Genomic DNA, 21,036 nt, shown 5'->3' with positions numbered 1-21,036 from the left:
CAAATACGTATATTAGTATTCAGAGATATAGATCTCATGTGTTACAAACAGTGCTGCATAAATTATACAATTATAAATTTGAAGATGCTAAAATATTAAATACCTCTTGTACCGTTGGAAACCACTCCTTGATTAATTAATTTTAAAATGATGTCATTAATGAATGAGGCGTTAAGAAGAGGTGGGAGGTATAAATTTAGGAATATGCTTCGTCGTCGAGATTCAAATTCTTTTCCACTTCTATAATTCTATTTATCGTAATCAATTCAATTATGCTCCAGGGGTAATAATTTATAAGAGAATTGATCTTTTACACGATTAAATTTGCGCAACCGTGCTGACTCAGATGTGGCTTGAATTTCTTGCCAGTATGATACTATTCTGCAACTAAAAAAAATCATAACCTAAATCCTCAAATAACGTGATTCTAACCCTAACCTCCATTACAATCTCTCTGTCGTCGCCTCTCCCTCTCATTGGCTTTCCGTCCCAATCTCGATCTTAGAGACCTCGTCGTCGTCGTGCCTCTCCACGCCCCCCGATCTCTCTCGCAGAGCTACGAGAGAGTTTGTCGCAGCCAGATGGGGATGAGGAGGCGACGACGGCTGCGACGAACTCTCTCGTAAAGCTGCAAGATCGAGATGAGCTCTCTCAGGACGTGGAGAGGCAATGGTGGCAACGAGATCTCTGAGATCGGGATCGGGACGGAGAGCCAACGAGAGGGAGAGGCGACAGTAAAGAGATTGGGATCGGAGGTTAGGGTTAGGAGTTTAAGTTAGGATTTTTTTTAGTTGCGAAATCATGCCATGCTGATGAGAAATCCCAACCACATCAAAGTCGTGCATGGTCGCATAAATTTAATCACGCAAGAGATTAATTATATATATATTAAAAAATAATTTTTAAAATATACATCTCTAATAAAATTTATATTATTTTATTTTAACCAAAATAAAAGAACGAGTAAACGAAACTTATTAAAATGGAAGAAAACAAATTCACATTATCTCAGCGTCTAAAAAAGAACGAGTTTTGCTTACACAGCTTGATCGTCACCCGAGGAATCTTTCTTCCTTTATTCTGAAACCTTTGCTGTTGTCTCTCTCGGTAACAGTCCAAGGCTTCAAGCACCTCCAACTCAAATCCTTCTCGATCCTCAACCAATGGGCCAAGAAGACGAGGCCAAACGCCGTCGCTCCGCGCGCTCAGTGATTTCTCGGACGCCATTTTTGCCAGATTCCTAGCTAATGATGGTCCTGCTACCTTGTCCAGACAATCCCATCATTAATCCTCCTCGATCAGTCAAAACCGACAAAGGTGTCTTCTTTTTTCTTTTTGTTCTTCTCCAAGAGAGTGAGAAGCCGACAAAAGTTTCTCCAAGGGACGGTTCGCGAGACCGGCAATCTCGCCAATTGCTTTATTTATTATTCATCATTTCTTCTTCTTCTTCTTTTTTCTTTTTGTGAGCGGTGTAGCTCCGAGTTGAGCGATAATGGCGGAGTCAGTGGCGTAAGGAAGCCTGTATCTGTGAGCTCGCCGGTAAGGAGGGGCCTAAAAATTGGTTCTTTATGTGAACTTCGTGAGCTCGCCGGCGATCGCTGCAGCTTCGGCTGGTGCTGGTTGTCATCCCTTGATCTTTGCCTTCTCTTCTCCGGGCTGTTCATCACCTGACAAACTGCAGTTTCCTTCCTCAAAGAAGTTTGTTCTCGATCCATTCAATACGTACACAGTCTTGCTTTGTCAGAGATGGCAATTCGGTCCCCCATCTAGAAATAATCAGAAAATGAGTAGCTGAGAATTAATTGGCATGCCTAACTTTTGAGGAGGCCATAAAGGTAGTTGAGCTGTTTTAATAGGACACTGACTTTGAGTTCGATGTTGGAATTTTGAATGAAATCTTGGCAAGTTCTTACAGTTCGTTTGTTGTTCAATTTGCAGCTGAAGGAATGGAGAACTTGGGCTTGTGGATTCCGGCTCTGTTGATCCTCCTTCACTACTACTGTCTTCGAGCTTCAGCCATCGGCAACCTGACCTCCGATGCTCAGTTCCTCCTCAAGTTTGCTGAGTCCATCCCTCATGGTCCGAAGCTTAACTGGAGTGCTCAGGTCCCAGTCTGCTCCTCCTGGGTCGGTGTCACATGTACGCCGGACGGAGGCCGCGTGCAGAGCCTCCGGCTGCCGGGGACTGGCCTGTCCGGCCAAATCCCGGCTGATACACTCGGAGAGCTCGATGCGCTCGAAATCTTGAGTCTTCATTCCAACCGTCTCGCGTTCGATCTGCCCTCCGACGTCCCTTCGATACCTTCTCTGAGTTCTTTGTTCCTGCAACGCAACGAGCTGTCAGGAGCTGTGCCTTCTTCGCTCTCCTCCAATCTCACCTTCCTTGACCTCTCCTGTAACTCCTTCACCGGAGAAATTCCACCGGCGGTTCAAAATCTGACTCGGCTTACGGCATTGTATCTCGAGAACAACTCTCTCTCTGGGCCGATACCGCGGCTTCGACTTCCCAAGCTGAAGCATCTGAATCTGAGCTACAACAACCTCACCGGCTCCATCCCTGAATCGCTACAGAGTTTCCCCGTTGAGTCTTTCTTGGGGAACCCTTTCCTCTGCGGCACTCCTCTAGCACAGTGCTCGGCCAAAAGGAACTTTTGGAAAACGCCGAGCACGGGGATCATCATAATAGTTGCCGGCGGAGGATCATGCCTTCTTCTGGCACTGGTGACGGCTGCGCTCATTTGCACTTCGAGGAGGAAGAGCAGGAAGCGCAGCGGCACCTCCAAAGGAAATGGCGCCGCCGGCAGAAGAAGCACCGACAAGCTCGAGGAGTACAGCAGCAGCGTTCAAGAGGCAGAGAAGAACAAGCTGGTCTTCTTCGAGGGATGCTCTTACAACTTCGATTTGGAAGATCTTCTAAGAGCTTCCGCCGAAGTTCTCGGAAAAGGAAGCCATGGGACGACCTACAAGGCTGTCCTAGAGGACGGCGTCGCAGTGGTGGTGAAGAGGCTGAAGGAAGTAGCCGCGGGGAAGAGAGAGTTCGAGCAGCAGATGGAGATCATCGGAAGCGTCGGCAAGCATCCAAACGTCGTCCAACTCCGTTCCTACTACTACTCCAAAGATGAGAAGCTCTTGGTCTTCGATTACGCCCCGCTCGGCAACTTATCCACCTTCCTGCACGGCGGTGAGCTCTAAATTGTTGCCGGTCTCTGTTACAGTTACTTAAAATAGTAAAGTTTAACGATGAACTTCCATGCGGAGCACGCAGCTGGAAGAACACTGGACTGGAACGCGAGGGTAGCGATTTCACTGGGCGTGGCGCGCGGAATCGCCCACATCCATGCTCAAGCTGGTGGTAGACTCGTCCATGGCAACATTAAGTCCTCGAACGTCCTCCTGACGCAGGAACTCAATCCTTGCGTCTCTGAGTTCGGCCTCGCGCCGCTTCAAAGTCCTTCAATAACAGCTGCTCGATCGCGAGCTGCGGGCTACCGTTCGCCGGAAGTCGTCGAGCACCGCAGACCCACGCAGAAGTCCGACGTCTACAGCCTCGGAGTCCTGCTGCTCGAGCTGCTGACAGGGAAGGCTCCGCTCCGGTCGCCGGGCCGCGACGACGCGGCTGCGGACCTGCCGAGGTGGGTGCAGTCCGTGGTGCGAGAGGAGTGGACGGCCGAGGTTTTCGACGCGGAGCTGGTGAAGTGCCCGGACATCGAAGACGACTTGGTTCGGATGCTTCAGATTGCAATGCAATGCGTGGCGAGGAGTGCCAGCCAGCGGCCGCAAATGGTGGACGTCGTCGGAATGCTTGAGGATTTGAAGGGCTCCGATGACTCCGCCGAGCCCCGCCCGTGGTCGGAGAAGTCTCAGGGATGAGTGGTCTTGGTGACTTGGACATGGACAGGTTGGAGTTTGCTTCTTTTCTGCAAAAAAAAAAAAAAAAAAAAATTTCGTCACTTTAGTGGTTCCACATGTTCGATCTCACGATCATTTGTGAAGAGGTAAATCGAGAAACTGTAATTGGTCACGACGCAGGAAGATATTGTCTGACTTCGTTAGGATTCGAATCCTTCCCTCTTCTACAAATCTATTGTGTCGTAATCAACTCAACTATGTTCTAGGCTGATTGGAGTTTGCTTCTGTTCTTTAGATTTGCTGTGCCAAATTTCATGGGTGTGATTGCATTTTCTCTCTCTCTTTTTTCTTTTTTTAGTTTGTTAAACTTTTCCAAAAGTCTCGATTTGAAGTTGGTGGGAAAAGTTGTTGTTGCTCCTTTAATTTTATATTTTTTTTAAAAAAAAAATTGAGAACCTAAATGAATCAAATATTTATTAGTAAATTTGATATTTAAATGGATAAAAATTTATTTATATTTATTTAATACATATAAGATTAATTTAATAAAATAATTTATTAACTTAAATGAATAAATTTAAATATATTTATATTCAACTCTATGTGAATAAATATTATAAATTATTCATGAATAAATATTCATAAATAAAATTTATAAATAAATAAATTTATATTATCAAATTCAATTATCAATCAAATCAAATAAGTTTAAAAATATATAAATGTTTAAATAATCAAATAAGATAATACGCAAACAATTCGAGTTCAAACAAAACTCGAACTAAGTTAAATTTGTAAAAAAAATCAAATTAAACTTGAACAATCATTTAAATAATTTAATTTATTTTTAGATTCAACTCGATTTACTTTAATTATCTTATTAAATAAATTTTAAATATCATAAAATTTGACTCAGTTTGATTTGCATTTTTGTTTCTTAATTTTATTACGATATAATATTTTTTATTTTTGCGTATTTGAAAGTGTTTTTAAAATAGGTTTGGGGTGTTATTTTTGTGTACTTTGATGCTAATCGAGGGCTTTCCTTGGCTGACTCGGTTGATTTGAGTTTTTTTTGTTAAATGTAGATTAAATAAGTTGTTAGAGAAAGTAGCTCAACTAACCTATCCGAATATTGACATTCAATTAAAATTATTTTTGATAAAATTAATGGAGGAGAGAATTTCAATAATTAGTGAATAGTTATGTTTTAAAAGTTTGAATAAAATGATTGAATTACACCAAGTTGCCAACTCCAAACCTACCAACCTCTTGACTTGTTGACTCGCTGAGCAACTGACCTTCAGACCTGTCGACCTCCTGACTTGTCGACTTGCTGAGCTGCTGACCTTTAGACCTGTTGACCTCTCAATTTGTTGACTCGCTGAGCTGTTGACCTCTAGACTTGCTGAGCTAACCTCTTGACTCACCAAGCTGTCGCCCTCCGGACCTGCTGACCTCCCAACTTGCCAACTCGTCGAGCTGTCGACCTCCAGACCTGTGACCTCCCGACTTGCCGACTCACCAAGCTGCCGACCTCATGACTTGTCAACAGGCCAAGCTACTGACCTTCGGACCTACTGATCTCCCGGCTTGCTGACTCATCGAGCTATCAACCTCTGGACTTACTGATCTCCCGACTTGTCGACTTGTCAAGATGTCGACCTCCGAACTTGCTGACCTACCGGCTTATCGATTTCTCGAGTCGTCAAGAGGTCGACTTTCCGAGCTATCGACATGCAACAGTTACTAACATTAAAGGATAGCGATTACTATAATTTAAAGATATGACAGTTACCACAACACTCCTTAATGACCCTTTAATGAAATGAGTCCTTGGACTCCTCTTTATGAGAGGGGAAGAGGAAAAGGGAATGAATGATTGTCTTATATGTTATACTATTTCATTTATTTTACTGTATTTCTTCTCATTCTACGCTTTATTATATTATTTGATATTCCATGATGACTTAGACATCGAAGAGACCTCATTGCAATATGAGCCCTATGATGCATGTTATTCTATGTAGGAATCGATCACATCTCCCCTGAAAGTGATTTATCGAAGTTGACCAGACTCGATGAAATTCAACAAATACCGAGTTTCATGGAAACTGACCCATCCCTCGATTTTTGACGCGAGCCTATTCATAAAATATTTCATATTGAAAATATTTAACATAGTATTATTTTTTTCTTATTTAAATTTAGAATGATCTCTCTTATTTGCTTTTAAATTTTGATATTAAAGTGGTCCCAAATGTTATGCTTATTGGGCTTGACTCAATAGGATTGTAACCCATTAGATAGCCCAATAACACATAATAAATATAATAAGTGTGATGGTTGGAATTTGATAAATATAATAAGCTTGGTTTGCATTTGGAGACCAAGAATTACTCGTAAATAAGAGGCTTTTCTTTTTCAAAATATTATTTTTAGTGTGCAAAAGGAATGATTTTTTCTTAATTTTTTTTTCATATAGAGGAGTTTAAAAAGGATGATCTGATCTCACTTAATGTGAAATAAGTATTGATTATTATTGTTCGGACGAATTTAAAAGGTCTTCTACATAAAATTAATGTGGATGATAAAATTCCACAAAATTAAAAGTATGTTTCAACTTTAATGAATGAGCTTTTTTTTTGTTTTTGTGAAAATTATTAAATAAACATTTTACCAAATAAGAACTATCTAAAATACTCTTCTTGAATTAATGACTAATTAAAATTTGTACTTGTGAACCACGATAAACAAAAAATTAATTCACAAATAAATTTAGAATCACAAATAAGGCTAGAGTGAGTGAAACTCGAACTTTTTTTGTAATTTATTAGTTTTTTGATATGCTCTTTAGAGACTTCCTTCTTTGGTGTTGTCGACTCTGTGAGGAATAACACGCGTTAACGAACTCGTTGGAAGTTGCCCAAGCAAGATTCCTCTAATACCTAAATCATCGTGATGCCTTCAATATGATAATAGAAACAGGGGCGGATCCAGAAATAATATTTAGCGGGGGCTAATAAATTTTTTTATAATATAATAATCATTCCAAAACACTCTAAAATCATAAGAGAGGCGCTTGGTATATATTCGGTAATGAGAATGATGATGAATTTTCATTGAGGGGTTAATGACAATGGGAATGATTACTGAATTGATGGTGCTTGGTATAGATACTGAAATGGGTATAATTATCATTGATGCTACTTGGTATGAATAAGAAAGTAATGGGAATCAAAAAAAATTTACAATTTTACCCTTACTAATTAAATACATGAAAAAATTTGTTAAATAATTTTTTTATGGATATTATGAATTGGGAACATCCTTTACAGGAAAGATAAGCACGTTGGAGTTGAGCACGTTGGAAAAAAATAATTTTTGGGATGATGACAATTGATCTGAAGGTATAAATTTTTAAATTTCTCGTCCAAAGAAATATTTTCTAGAGACCTTCCATCTCCTTTGATGTATTACTTGTGTTAATTTTTGAATTGAGAACAATGATCAGAAATAGGCTTTCAGAATGACAACTACTTGCATAAAGTCATGAAAGACCAATTACTCTTAATTTAAGAATCAAGAACAAAGAAATCTCCGACATCGGACGAGCAACCCATGGTTTACTCCCTCAAATCCCACAACACTTTCCCCCAATCTAATCGACAGATTTTTGCTCACATATCTACTCTAATCCACCACGGAAAAGCTTTCTTTCTCCTGATTTCTCAAATCGAAACCACAATCAACTCCGCCGAAATGCAAAACAAAGATTTAATATCTTTTTTTTATGGCATAGCAGTCGAACAGGCAAACGGAAGACATGGGTTAAAAAAGACAAAGAAACTATAACAATAAAGAAACACAACTGAATAGAGAAGAACAGAGTTCCAAACTGAGGAATTGTGTGATCAGTAGAGGTCCAAGTAGAGGAGACCACCATGGCTGCCTCCTCAAAGGAAAACTCCTTTTCTTTTAACTTTTAACTTACATTTTGGTGAAAGATGAGTCCTTTTTTGATGTATGCACAGTGTCTGTTCCTTTCTCCCTGCTGCTAAGCTTTGAGTGGCACAAGTTTGGTAAAGCTGCTGCTGCCGCCGCCTTTAAATCGATTGTTTTGAGAAGAAAGATTTGAGTTTGAGGGTAGAAAGGAGATAAAGAAAGGATTTTTAGGTGGATGAAAGGGTCTTGGCCTCTTGGGATCTTAATAGTGTTGCCTCGTTGGAGGAGGATGACGACGGCGACCTGGTGGAGGCGTCGCCCGTCGGCGGAGAGGAGGATAAGAGCAATCCGGCCAGGGAGGTCTCCGCCGACGCCGAGATCAATGAGTCCAACGCCGAAGGAGCTGCGGGGGACGAGGTCAAGGCGTGTTGCTGCGCCGGTAAGATCTTCCGACAGAGAAAGGAAAAGTAGAGGAGGAGGAAGAAAAGGGGAACGGGTGGGCGATCCTGGCGAGGGCTTCAGCCCCCTCCAGCCCTCGCCTGGATCTGCCCCTGAATAGAAAGAGAAAAATAATAAGAGATAGTGAGTTGAAAAGAGTCAAACCTCTTTTTTCCTAACATATACCTGATATTTATAAGTGTGAGATACCTATGAAGATCATAAGGAAGTGGAGAAGAGATCATGGGAAAGTGGATACACTACTAAAAAATCACGATTTTGCGACAGTTATTTAGCGGCGATTTTTAAAACCGCTGCTATTTTCTGTTTTCCAGGCGGTTTCAATTAACCGCCGCAAAAATAAATTTTTAGCGGCGGTTTAAATTTATTTTACGGAGGTTTAATGATTTACGGTGGTTTAAAATTTAATTCGCAGCGGTTTGAAAGTTAATCGCCGCTATATATTCTATTTTCATTATTGAATTAGATATGGACAAAAGTTGGATTTTGAAGCCGCGAGATACTCCCGAATATATAGATGGATTATTGAAATTTTTGGACTTTGCATTTGCTAATGCATCATCCGATAATAGGATAAAGTGTCCTTGTTCTCGTTGTGGATTCAGACTATTCCAGACTAGAGAAGAGGTGTACGATCACTTGTTGTTAAGGCCCTTTCCACCGGGTTATACAGTTTGGCTATTACATGGTGAGAGAGGTGAAGGGGAGACTTCTAGTTATGTGCATGAAACACAACATACTAAATCTTCTGAAGATCCAATCCGTGATATGATTCAAGATGCTTTCATATTCCCTATACCAAATGTCAGTCAAGATTCAACAATGCATGATCCATTAAATGAAGGTGAAGGAAGAATGCCACATTTACAAGAGGGTCCGAGTGGTAAAGCTAAAGAGTTTTATGATTTGCTTAAAGATGGGGAACAAGAATTATATAAAGGATGCTCAAAATACTCAAAGCTTTCTTTTTTAGTAAAGTTGTATCACATCAAGTGCATTTGTGGGATGAGTGACAAGGCCTTGTCTATGATAATCGAGCTGTTGCATGATGCCTTTGAGCATGCAAAGATCCCAGAATCATTATACGAGGCAAAAAAGACTATAAAAAAACTTGGTCTTAATTATAAGAAGATAGATGCATGTCCAAATGATTGCATGCTATATTGGGGACCCGATAAAAGTTTGAATCAATGCAAGCGATGTGGCACATCTAGATGGAAAAATTCTTCTATTGAGCATAGGCTTGCAATTACTAAAAGGAAAAAACAACCAGCAAAGTTTCTTCGTTATTTTCCATTAATTCCTCGGTTACAAAGATTGTTCATGTCTAGTAAGACATCTGATGATATGAAATGGCATGCTGTGGACAGTAATAAAGATGGCTTATTGAGGCATCCGAGAGACGCTGAGGCATGGAAAAGATTTGACTCTAAATTTTTTGAATTTTCTTCGGATGCACGTAATGTTCGCCTTGCTTTAGCTAGTGATGGGTTTAATCCTTTCGGAAACATGAGCACTAATTATAGCATTTGGCCTGTGATTCTCATTCCGTATAATACCCCTCCTTGGACGTGCATGAAACAAACTAATTTCATCCTCTCGATGATCATTCCAGGTAAGAAAATGCCAGGGAATGACATAGACATTTATTTGCAACCTTTAATCGATGAGCTGAAAGTGTTGTGGGATGGTGTTGAAACATTTGACGCTTCATCGAATGAAAATTTTAAAATGCGTGCAGCATTGATGTGGACAATTAGTGATTTTCCTGGGTTGGGGACATTGTCTGGGTGGAACACATATGGTAAGCTAGCTTGTCCTATATGCAATATTGATACTGAACCTTGCCGACTTCATCATAGTAGAAAATGGTGTTTTATGGGTCATCGTCGTTTCCTTCATGCTGGTCACAGGTTTAGATTGGATAAGACCCGATTTGATGGTAAGATTGATAGAAGAAATCCACCTGTAAAATTATCAGGCTCAGCTATTTTCAGTCAGGTTGAGAATATCCAGGTTTCATTTGGGAAGACACCGGAGGTGAAAGGTAAAAGAGGACGGGGGCAGCGAAATGCCAATGAAGATGAATCACATTGGAGAAAAAGGAGTATATTCTTTGAACTTCCTTATTGGGAGTTTAATGCATTGCGCCACAATCTTGATGTAATGCACATTGAAAAAAATGTGTGTGACAATGTTCTGTACACTTTGCTAAATGAAAGTGGTAAGACAAAAGATCACCTTAATGCTCGAAGAGACCTACAATCTATGGGCATAAGATCTACACTTTGGCCAAATGAGAATGGGAAATATCCTTCTGCTATTTTTACTATGTCAAACAAACAAAAAGATATATTTCTTAAGACCTTGAAGAATGTGGTTGTTCCAGATGGTTACTCAAGCAACATTTCAAGATGTATTGATGTGAAACAACGTAAGATATTTGGGTTGAAAAGTCATGACTGTCATATTCTTATGGAACAACTCTTACCAATTGCTTTGAGGAATGCTATGCCTGGTCTAGTGTTTGCGGTGATAGCTGATCTTTGTTCATTCTTTCGTCAAATATGCAGTAAAGTGTTGAACCCCATTGATCTTGTTACCCTTCAAGATCAAATTGTTCACACTCTTTGTCATTTGGAGATGATTTTTCCTCCGTCATTTTTCACAGTCATGGTTCACTTAATTGTTCATCTAGTGGATGAAGTAAAAGAGGGAGGCCCAGTGCATTATCGATGGATGTATCCAATAGAAAGGTGAACTTAACATCACAAATTTCATTTTTTTCATTTTCTTTAAATAAGTAGTAAATTGTTTTACCTGAATCTATAAACTTTTTAATGTGAAGGTACCTAGGTCGTTTGAAGTCTTATGTGCGTAATAAGGCACAACCTGAAGGTTCAATTGTTCAAGGTTACTTGGCTGAAGAAATTCTCACATTTTGTTCAAGATATTTGAATGACACAGAGACAAGAACCAATCGACCAAGGCGTGTTGATGATCAACCCGACCATGTTGAACACCATGAAAGCAACACTATGTTCCCAAAAATTGGAAGATCAGTTGGGGGATTCTCATATTTTATATTAACACCATTAGAGAAGTTGCAAGCACATCGTCACGTGCTTGTCAACTGTATAGCAGTAGACCCTTTTCTTGAGTAAGTAATACAAAAATTCTTACACAAATCTTGTTATAAATCAATTGCTTTAGTATTTATCATATATTTTTTCTTACTAATAGGGAATTTAGGGCAATAACAAAGAGGATGTTAAGACATCGGACAAGGTTGCAATCAGAGATAGATAAAGTTGTACACAAAGAATTTCCTAACTGGTTTCAGAAGCATGTGAGTAGAAGTTGTTATTTTTTAAATTCAATTTTAGAGGTGTAACTAATAGTAAAAACTAAGTGTGACAATTCTTAATGCTAGATATCCAATGAAGGTGCTAGACATTCAGAAGAATTAAGGTGGCTTGCACTTGGACCACTTGATCAAGCCAAACGATTTACTGCCTACAATGTGAATGGATTTAAGTTTAGAACTCTTTCTCGAGACCACGGGCTGAAAAGTCAAAATAGTGGAGTATATGGTATGTTTGATACTCGGAGCTACGCAAGTAATCGTGATAATAATATGGCAGTCGGAGGTGTTCCTTATTATGGAAAATTAGTGGACATAATTGAGTTGAACTATAATGGTCAATTCACTGTTACATTGTTCAAATGTCAGTGGGCTAACACTACTTCTGAGAGAGGTATCAAAAGAGATGACTCAGGTTTTACTAGTGTTAATTTTTCTCAAGCTCAATACATGTTGGAGTGATGAGCCATATATACTTGTGTCTCAAGCTCAACTAGTGTTTTATGTGGATGACGAGATTGAAAAAGGATGGAGTATTGTAAAACATCTACAGCCAAGAGACTTGTATGACATGGGAGAAGACAGAGAAGAAGAGTCAATTTATGATATTGTTCCTTCTCCGCAATCGAACTTGGATAGGTGGTTTCATGATGGCAACGAAGATTTACAATTGGCAAGGGATGATAATATAGAAGATGAACCTGCAAATGATGCTGTTGTTGGCAATAATGATGGTGGTTTCTAAATGCAGCTAGCCTTCATCTTTCATTCACAGAACAAGAACAAAAAGTCCAAAGCATTCTGTATTTCTATTTCTGTTTCTTGATCTGTGAATGAAAGACATTCAAGCTGTCCAAACCATTCTATTTTCTGTTAATGAATATATATATATATATATATATATATATATATATAGCTAGCACCCCACTTGGCATTATTCTATTCTTATAGTGCCATTTTTGTATTATATATTAATAGTGCAGGATTTTTGTGCAGGATTTTTGTAAGATCTTAACAGTGCAATTTTTTCTAAATTTGCTTTATGGTAACTGCATAATGTTGGTTTTTTTCATTTGCTTTATGGTAACTTCATAATGTTGGTTTCATGGACTTTTCTTCCACTTTGTGCAGGGTGATAGAAAAACGCTTTATATCTTGACCACTACAGCAATGCCTAGGAATAAACGCTTTAAGGTTGCACCATCAGGGATAGAAAAATCAACTACAACTTTGCCACAACCTAATACTAGGCCTTCCCTTGTTTCCCCAACTCACAGTGCATCTCATTTAGTGCCACCAACTCATAGTGATGCTCATTTACTCCCAACTTCTAATACGGTTGTTCATTCAAGGCCACAAATTATTAGTAGAGCTCAATTGAGTGCACCAACTCAGATTGGAGCTAATTCAGTGCCATCTACTCATAGGGCATCTAGTTCTATTCCATCCCACCCTTTACATGCTCAAGAGGCTAATCCAGAGGATGATCAAGAGGATGAAGATGTTGATTCATTTGATGAAAATGCTGACACTGCTTCGAGTGGTAGCAAGAAGAAAAGTTATTGGGTGGTTAATGTTATTGGTAACAATTTTCTTCCTTCATTTCTACAATATTTTACTTCTACTATAATTTTTTCAATATGTTTACAATATTGTTTCATATTTAATCTGTAAACTTAGGAAAAAAAATATTTTATTTGTTTTAGATGAGTTGGATCACACAAGTAAGGAAGCACGATATATGGTGCAAGATGTTTGGTCAATTCCTGATGGTAGAAAAATTTTAGTTCCATGCAATGAGCTTGGGCAAGCCATAGGCGATGCAGGTGGCCTTTTGGGTGGCTTTTTAGGAGTGTTGGGGAGTGATTTCAATAAATTTCCCATTTGCTATATTTCTTGGCGTAAGGTTCCTCAATCCTATAAGGACGCGGTATATAATAGCATCATTCAGGTAAATAAATTTATTCTTCCATGTATTGTAATATATGTGACTGATACTAATCTCTTTGATTTTGTATGCAGAATAAATTTCATATAGTGGATAATCGACTGAAGAATGATATTATGAAACGTATTGGGAAAGCATGGAAAGACACTAGGTCTATCTTGTTTCATGAATTCTATGATAGCACTTTGAGCAAGGAGGAAAATGTTGCAAACCGACCTCCTGGAATTGATGAAAACCATTGGAGATGGTTCATTGACTATCGGTTGAGTGAGAAAACCCAGGTGACATTTCCTAATTCACTCTTGCTCATGAGATCCATTTCAATTGAGATTCAAATTATGGTTAATTTCATTTATTGAACTTCTCTTAATGTTTGGATGTTACATGTTTTTTTTATCTATTCATAATAATTCACATGCATTTACTGTCATCTTCTAATAGGACTTATGCAAGAGAAATACTGAAAATCGGAAGAAGCAATTATACACCCACACGGGTGGTTCAAAAACCATAGCAAGGAGAAAACATGAAGAGGTAGTAGACCCAATAATTCACTTATTAGTTCATTTTTTGTGTAATTATTTAACTATATGTCAATAATGTGATATAGGAACGACAACGTGGAAGCAGCATTAGCCGAGGGGAGTTATGGGTTATGTTGCACAAGAAAAAGGATGGTTCTTATATTCACGACAATGCTGAAGTCATTGGTGTAAGTTTAGTATTAATTACAACATGATTCTTATATAATTGATAAAATATAATGTATGCAGGAAAAAATTATCAACATTGAGCGTGAAGATGATTCCTCTAAGGGATTTTCAAAAATTGATTCACTTTCTCAAGCTATAGGGAAGGAGCACCCGGGCCGAGTTCGAGGTGTGGGTTCTGGGCCATGCCCTACTCAGGTCTTTGGTCAAACATCATGTTCAAATGCTCCTGTTGATTTTGGACTCCAAACATATATGACTGAGATGAAATCTGAATTAGAAGCTTCTCGAGTAAAAGTACAGAATTTGGAATCAATAATTGAAACAGAAAGATCAAGAAGACAAGCATTTGAGGGAGCTGTTAAATATATTCTGCAAATGCAAGGAAGCAATTTGCCACCTGAATTGGCCACTTTGATTAGTGCGATGGTATGTATGTTAATGGTGTTAAAATTACTTTTAATTTTTTATATTCAATTAGTATTTTTAATTTTAGGCCCCAGATGAAGGGAGTGCACCTGCACTCTCACAAGGTGCAAGACCATCTTCCTCGGCTAGTCATGATGCTCAACAACTTGCTGATCATTCCAACCGTAGTCCAAATTAAATTAGTAGCTAGATTGCATCATAGCTTAGGTATGTTTTGCACCTTTACATGTCTTCAAATGTGTGGTTGTTATCTTAATTCATTAACAACGTCAATATTTGCTGCATTTGTCTGTGGTTGCAGGTGTGTAAGCTGGGAAGAAGGCTGCTTACCAGCTTCTTCATGTTTGGAAGGAGTGTAGTCACAGATCATGTTCAGCAGAAAGCAGTAACAGAAGATGGTGATGCATTTTTATTGTCAGATATTGACAGGAGCTAGCTTCGACCATATATATAAATTAACCACAGAGACTGACAGGAGCTAGCTTCGACCATATATATAAATTAACCAACCAAGATATTTGCATTTTTATTGTCAGATATTTGCATTTTTATTTATATCTTGTTATACTTTTATGTTCATCATGGAACATGTCTGTGCTCTTTTGAAATTTACAATGAACACCTTCTGTCTTCCTATTTTTAACTGTTGAGATAGATGCTTATGTTTGCATTTTAATGTGTTCTGCAATCATATTAATTAACTTCTATGTTTCTTGCAGGATAAATTTAGGAGCTCTACCTCAACGCTCGGCGCCCCGTTTATTCTCTATTTCTAGGATTTGACATCTGAGAAAGCTAGAGAGATTTCTCAGTTTTTTTTTGTAACCAATTAAACTTTCAGTTTTTTTTGTAACATAAATTCACTGTCTGTGATTTGATATTTGACAAATTTGATATCCGTGTGTAATGACTAATATTTGTTCACTAGTTTTGCAAGAAATTAATGCAAGTAAAATTTTTAATTTATTATAATTTTTGGTTTAATTTTTCTATTTATTTGTAAAAACTATCGCAGGTTGAAAATTATGTAATTGCACACTAAAAGCTAAAACTGCCGGGAAATCATTTTGCGGCAGTTTTAGCAAACCGCCGGGAAACCATTTTGCGGCAGTTTTAGCAAACCGCCGGGAAACCATTTTGCGGCAGTTTGTGAAAACCGCCGGGAATATATTTCAAACCGCTGGTAAAAAGAACCGCCGGGAAATTATTTCAAACCGCCGCAAAAAATAAACCGCCGGGAAATTATTTCTAACCGCCGTTAAAAGAACCACCGGGAAATTATCTCGAACCGCCGCAAAAACAACCGCCGAAAAATCATTTCTAACCGCCACTAAACAAACCGCCGAAAAATATTTCGAACCGCCGCAAAAACAACCGCCGGGAAATATTTCGAACCGCCGCAAAAACAACCGCCGGGAAATCTACTTTAGTGGCGGTTATTCCAGCGGTTCTCTAAAACCGCCGCTAAATGGTTTAACGACACCGGTATCAGCGGCGGTTTGGTAAACCGCCGGGAAATGATTTTGCGGCGGTTCCAAACCGCCGCTAAACGATTTTTAAACCGCCGGGAAATCCTTTTTTTCTTGTAGTGGCACATCTAAATTTTGGATTTGTCTTATTACTCTTCCTGTCAATCATTATGGTATTGTATTCATTATAGTATTAATTTTAAAGAACAGTACCATTATAATATTATATTTTTAAAATTAATATTACTAAAATATCAATTTTTAAAATACAATATCACAATAATACTGATTTTAAGATTTATACAATATTAAAGTGAATTAAAGTAGTATTAAATTCAATATTACAATGATGTTGTTCTTTGAAATAAATATTGACGAGAGGAGTAAAATAAAAATAAATATATTTTTTGAGAAATTTAAAAATTGGATGTGTCTTTTAAAAATTCCACACCATGTCCTTTGTTTAATTTTGGAAAAATATAAATATGGGAAAGATAATTTCACATTAAATTGAAAATACCTCAACTTGCTACAACTATGCACATTATTGTGTGTCCATTGTAGTCCAGTGGGAACAGGTGACGAGAATCTTATTATTCCACTTGCATCAATTTCCGTATTTTGCTCGCCAAAATCAATCTCAACCGTCCATCACCGAACACGATACGCGTATATTTTCTCATCCGGATGATTACGAACCGACGGTCACGATCAAGTCGGTCCATGGTTCCCCGTGGCCCCCGCAAATCAAGCGGCTCGCTCTTTTCCTTTTTCCTTTTCTCTTTTTAATTCCCTTTTTATTTTATTTTATTTTAATTTTTTTGTTGTTTGATGGAGAGAAAGAAAGAGCGATTCCGTTCTTGAAGTTCAACGAAGCTGCTGCGCATCTGTCTCTATAAGGAAGGAGATTGCTGGGAAGGGAATTGAAGGGTGCCGTAATAGCGAGAGATTCGCCGTCGGGGAGCCGCCTTTTCTTCCTCCGGTTCTTCGTTCCTAGAGAAGCTCCTTCTCCTTCCGCTTTTGGGTTGTTTTTTTCGTGCACAGCACAGGTCGAGGTAGGTTTAGGATCTCGGATTCTTTATTGTTTGTTTTGGCTTTCTGTTTCACTTTTCTTCCTTGTTTGTTCTTCGGGGGTTTGTGTTTCTTGTTCTCGCTTCATTTTGGCTTGATTTCTGCACGGTTTGCATTGACATTGGAGGACGGAAAGAAATCCTGATAGGATTTTGAGCCTGGCCTTCTTCGTAACTTTGGTTTGGCTTAAAGGAGCAAAATTTGATTCATTGTCGAGGAGAAGATTGGATTTTTCCCATTTCTCTTTCCTATGATCCTAGGTTTTGTTCTCTGCGATATCGATAATGAGGATTGAGTAGTTTTAGTGGCGTACAGCTTGTAGAAGATTGGATTTCTATCTGTTTATTATGTTTGGTCGATATTCAATTTGTCTGTTCAAGTGGTTTATTTGTTCAAGAACTTGTTTTTGACTTCCATTTCTGAAAGTTGAACTATTGACCTTTTTTATTGAAGCTATCAGTCTTTCAATTGACTTTGCCACCATCAACTTCATTCAGGCGCAGAAGATTTGTGGAAGAACCAGTACTTTGTATCAATGGTTAGTTCGCCTCACATAAATGATCTCCCTGTCATGATTGTTTTGCTATCTGCGTGGTTGGCTATTCTAATTGTTTCTAAATGTTGTTTGTTTGGAAATCCATCATCATCAGGGGGAAGAGGTTGCTGAGTCTATTCTGAACAGTTCGGATGAGAAATTGTCTGTTGCTTATGACTCTGAGTCAGCTGGCTATCGGACCTTTACCAACTTTGGTGATAAGATGGTTAGCCATCACCTTGTCCTATATTAATTATTTTCAAACATGATTTATCAAGATCTGATAGTTTGTATTTTCATGCTCAGTATGTAGTTGAAGGATCTGAGTATAGAGGAAAGTCGTCTGTAAATGTTAAAATTTTTGATCACTTAACAAGATCATGGTGTGTATCCACTTTCTTTCTTGATACACAATTAGACATATTTGTATTCATTTACTGACTTGGGCAGGATAATCCCGACTGTTCTTGGTCTGAAGCCTGGCCATGTGGGAGGCCACTCAGCTGTTCTTCTCGACAATGATAGGATATTGATTGTTAAGAGGGATTCCATGTTGGATGATAGCATTTGGTTTCTTGAGGTTTGAACCCTTTTTTTTCTTCTAATCTTATGTTTCTTCTTTTTCCATGGGCAATATCTTAATTTCATTTTTTGTATCTTGCCTAGCCATATCTGATGGCAAATAGTTTTCTTTGTTGTTATGCTATTTAATTTTATTGAACGAGTCCTGGTCCATCAAGAACAAATTGACATCATTACCAAACATTTATTAAAAGAATATAGATGTTGTATTGTTCATTTTGTATTTTAACCTTGTGTTTGGTAGGTTGATACCCCTTTTGTTAAGGAGCAAAAGAAGGTATTTGGCAGTGAGGTAGTTGCATGGAGTAAGGGTGTCGTTGGCAATGCACCAAAACCAATTGTTATCAGTGGTCCTTCTGGCGTTGGCAAAGGCACTTTGATAAACAAACTTATGAAGGAATTTCCATCAACGTATGGATTTTCAGTGAGCCACACTACTCGAGCACCAAGAGAGAAAGAATTAGATGGAGTTCACTACCACTTCACAGATCGGATCAGTATGGAGAAGGATATAAGAGATGGGAAATTTTTGGAGTTTGCTTCAGTTCATGGAAATCTTTATGGGACAAGCATTGAGGCAGTTGAAGTTGTTACAGATTCTGGGAAGGTACTAAATTTGGCTACTTTTTTTGCAATTACATGCATGCTAATAATTTTGATATCTGATTTTTAGTCTGTTCTGTGTTTCTTCTGTTATACTTACAAGGCTTTATGTTCTCAGAGATGCATTCTTGACATTGATGTTCAAGGTGCTAGATCAGTGAGGGCAAGCTCCCTTGATGCAATCTTTGTCTTTATCTGTCCTCCGTCATTTGAAGAGCTAGAGAAGCGGTTACGAGCACGGTACAAAAACACATTTGAGAACATTAGCTCTTATTTCTCCTCATGCATTCATTAGATTACAAAACTCCAGGATATGTTCTGATGCTTCACTTGGCTTTTGAACAGTGGAACAGAGTCTGAGGAGCAGATTCAGAAGCGACTAAGAAATGCCAAGGCAGAGCTTGATGAAGCAAACTCTCCTGGTCTTTTTGATCATGTCTTGGTGAACGATGAACTAGAATTATGCTATGACAATCTTAAGGTGCTGTTTTCCATTCATGCCGATATAGCTTTGTTACTTGACCGTGCGTTTATGTAACCAACATCAGTGTGGATCCAAATAGCTGATATAGCTAGTTCTAAAAATTTATGCACAACAATATTGACATCAGGTGTCAATATTTTGGTGATGAATAAACATTCTAATGAAATTGTTTTCTTTTTTCCTTTGCAGAAATTAATTGCTTCGGATGAAATAGCTAATCCATTACATCGATCAAGTAAGTCTCAATGTACTTATGCTTTTGACCATTTTTCTTTTTATTTATCAAAGCAATGTTGTGAAATATCTTGTTCGTTCAGCCATGAAAGACTTGAAGGTTCTTGTGTCTGATGTAGAAGTTAAGACAGACAAAACATTCCTTCTCCACTGTGATGATAAGGATCTGTAAGTCATCTTGCACTCTTACCAGATTAAATACCAAGAACAACCTATCTGGAAAATTTGACTCTTGGCTTGATGTTTGCTAGGTTGTTGCTAGACATATCTTATCTTAAAGGAGGTGCGCCCGGGCGAACAAGAGGACTCAACGTGTATCCTATCGAGCCATCGGGTGATGCTGTGAACGGTAGCACACAACTTTAGCATCCCATCTCTGAACCAACCGACAGAAGATATTCGCGCCAGCACTGGCCTTGTTTTCAATTGAGTATTCAACATGATCATTTTCATTCATACTTTATACACTGACATTAGTTTGCATCACAGTGTAATTTAGGTGATGTTAAAGAGTATTTTGTTTCTTTCCTGAGAGTGAAGAGTGTGGTGCTGTGGTGAGCCATGCTTTATCAAATTCTAATTCTATGAACCTACTTTGTCCTCAATTCATCAGAGATATAAGGGAAATTTTGTCCCATTTCTGTCTGATGATGATTTGATTGTGAACTCAAGTTGCAAAGCCTGAACATGCAGAATTTGATGGACAGTGAGGAATGTGCTCGGTAGATGCTTGTGCTGGAGCAAGTTGTATGTTTCTTGTGAGAATAAAGGGCATCCAATCACTTTCATGTGTAAATCTCTTTTTTTTTTTGTAGTATCAAATGGGTGTAAGTTGTGTTTTAGATTTATTCGGTAGATGAATCAGGGAAAAGACTAAGTTGTGGTCATATGAATTCAAGTAGTGAAAATAGTCTCTTGTAATACAGGAGAAATTGTATATAATAAATTCAATATCCAATTTTTCCTCGGGATTTTGCATTGATGAGAATTTCATATAGCATATTTTTCATTATTTGTTGTTCATACCCAATTAAATTGATGGAAATTCTAGTTATTGTGTGGGCATGTGCCTTGAATACAACACTTTTGGTGCACTTCTAAAACATTAAGTATGCAAACTCTGTGATATATGCTTTGCAAAGTTGGAATTTAAGTTCCTTCCACTACTTGTTCATCCCATTTAATTATTCTTCGCATTATTATTATTATTATTTATTATTATTATTATTATTATTATTATTAATAAGTGGTTCTTCAACAACAAAACACATAAAATATGTAAATATGTAACAATTTTAAGTAAAATTACTCAACGAACCTAAATTGTTAAAAAATAAATAAAAATAAAGTTATAG

General features: G+C 38.2%; 4 protein-coding genes across 4 annotated transcripts; all 4 read left to right on the top strand.

Moving 5' to 3' along the window:
* The first annotated feature begins 1,931 nt into the window (after window positions 1-1,931).
* LOC141831715 (putative inactive receptor kinase At5g58300) lies at window positions 1,932-4,062 on the top strand. The gene is made up of 2 exons (XM_074719120.1): window positions 1,932-3,180; window positions 3,265-4,062. Exons 1-2 carry the CDS (start codon window positions 1,947-1,949, stop codon window positions 3,867-3,869), a joined length of 1,839 nt encoding a protein of 612 aa, XP_074575221.1. The 5' UTR covers window positions 1,932-1,946; the 3' UTR covers window positions 3,870-4,062.
* Window positions 4,063-8,720: 4,658 nt separating this feature from the next.
* Window positions 8,721-11,416, top strand: LOC141832476 (uncharacterized). Its single transcript, XM_074719981.1, has 2 exons — window positions 8,721-11,008; window positions 11,101-11,416. The coding sequence occupies exons 1-2, from the start codon at window positions 8,721-8,723 to the stop codon at window positions 11,414-11,416; spliced, it is 2,604 nt and encodes an 867-aa protein (XP_074576082.1).
* A 1,930-nt stretch (window positions 11,417-13,346) lies between these two features.
* LOC141832447 (uncharacterized) lies at window positions 13,347-15,294 on the top strand. The gene is made up of 7 exons (XM_074719948.1): window positions 13,347-13,567; window positions 13,639-13,845; window positions 14,006-14,098; window positions 14,175-14,276; window positions 14,338-14,703; window positions 14,771-14,910; window positions 15,005-15,294. Exons 1-6 carry the CDS (start codon window positions 13,358-13,360, stop codon window positions 14,879-14,881), a joined length of 1,089 nt encoding a protein of 362 aa, XP_074576049.1. The 5' UTR covers window positions 13,347-13,357; the 3' UTR covers window positions 14,882-14,910; window positions 15,005-15,294.
* Window positions 15,295-17,010: 1,716 nt separating this feature from the next.
* On the top strand, window positions 17,011-20,501 carry LOC141831583 (guanylate kinase 1-like). Its single transcript, XM_074718973.1, has 11 exons — window positions 17,011-17,227; window positions 17,697-17,781; window positions 17,894-18,004; window positions 18,085-18,161; window positions 18,229-18,358; window positions 18,605-18,967; window positions 19,082-19,203; window positions 19,309-19,444; window positions 19,637-19,682; window positions 19,765-19,849; window positions 19,933-20,501. Exons 2-11 carry the CDS (start codon window positions 17,779-17,781, stop codon window positions 20,045-20,047), a joined length of 1,188 nt encoding a protein of 395 aa, XP_074575074.1. The 5' UTR covers window positions 17,011-17,227; window positions 17,697-17,778; the 3' UTR covers window positions 20,048-20,501.
* Window positions 20,502-21,036: the final 535 nt, after the last annotated feature.

Source organism: Curcuma longa, chromosome 7 (genome assembly GCF_044706935.1).
Source record: "Curcuma longa cultivar G26 ecotype Majalengka, Jawa Barat chromosome 7, ITB_CL_G26_1.1, whole genome shotgun sequence".
Taxonomy (NCBI): domain Eukaryota; kingdom Viridiplantae; phylum Streptophyta; class Magnoliopsida; order Zingiberales; family Zingiberaceae; genus Curcuma; species Curcuma longa.
Note: the sequence above shows the minus strand (reverse complement) of the source record. Positions and strands in the feature narration are given on the sequence as shown.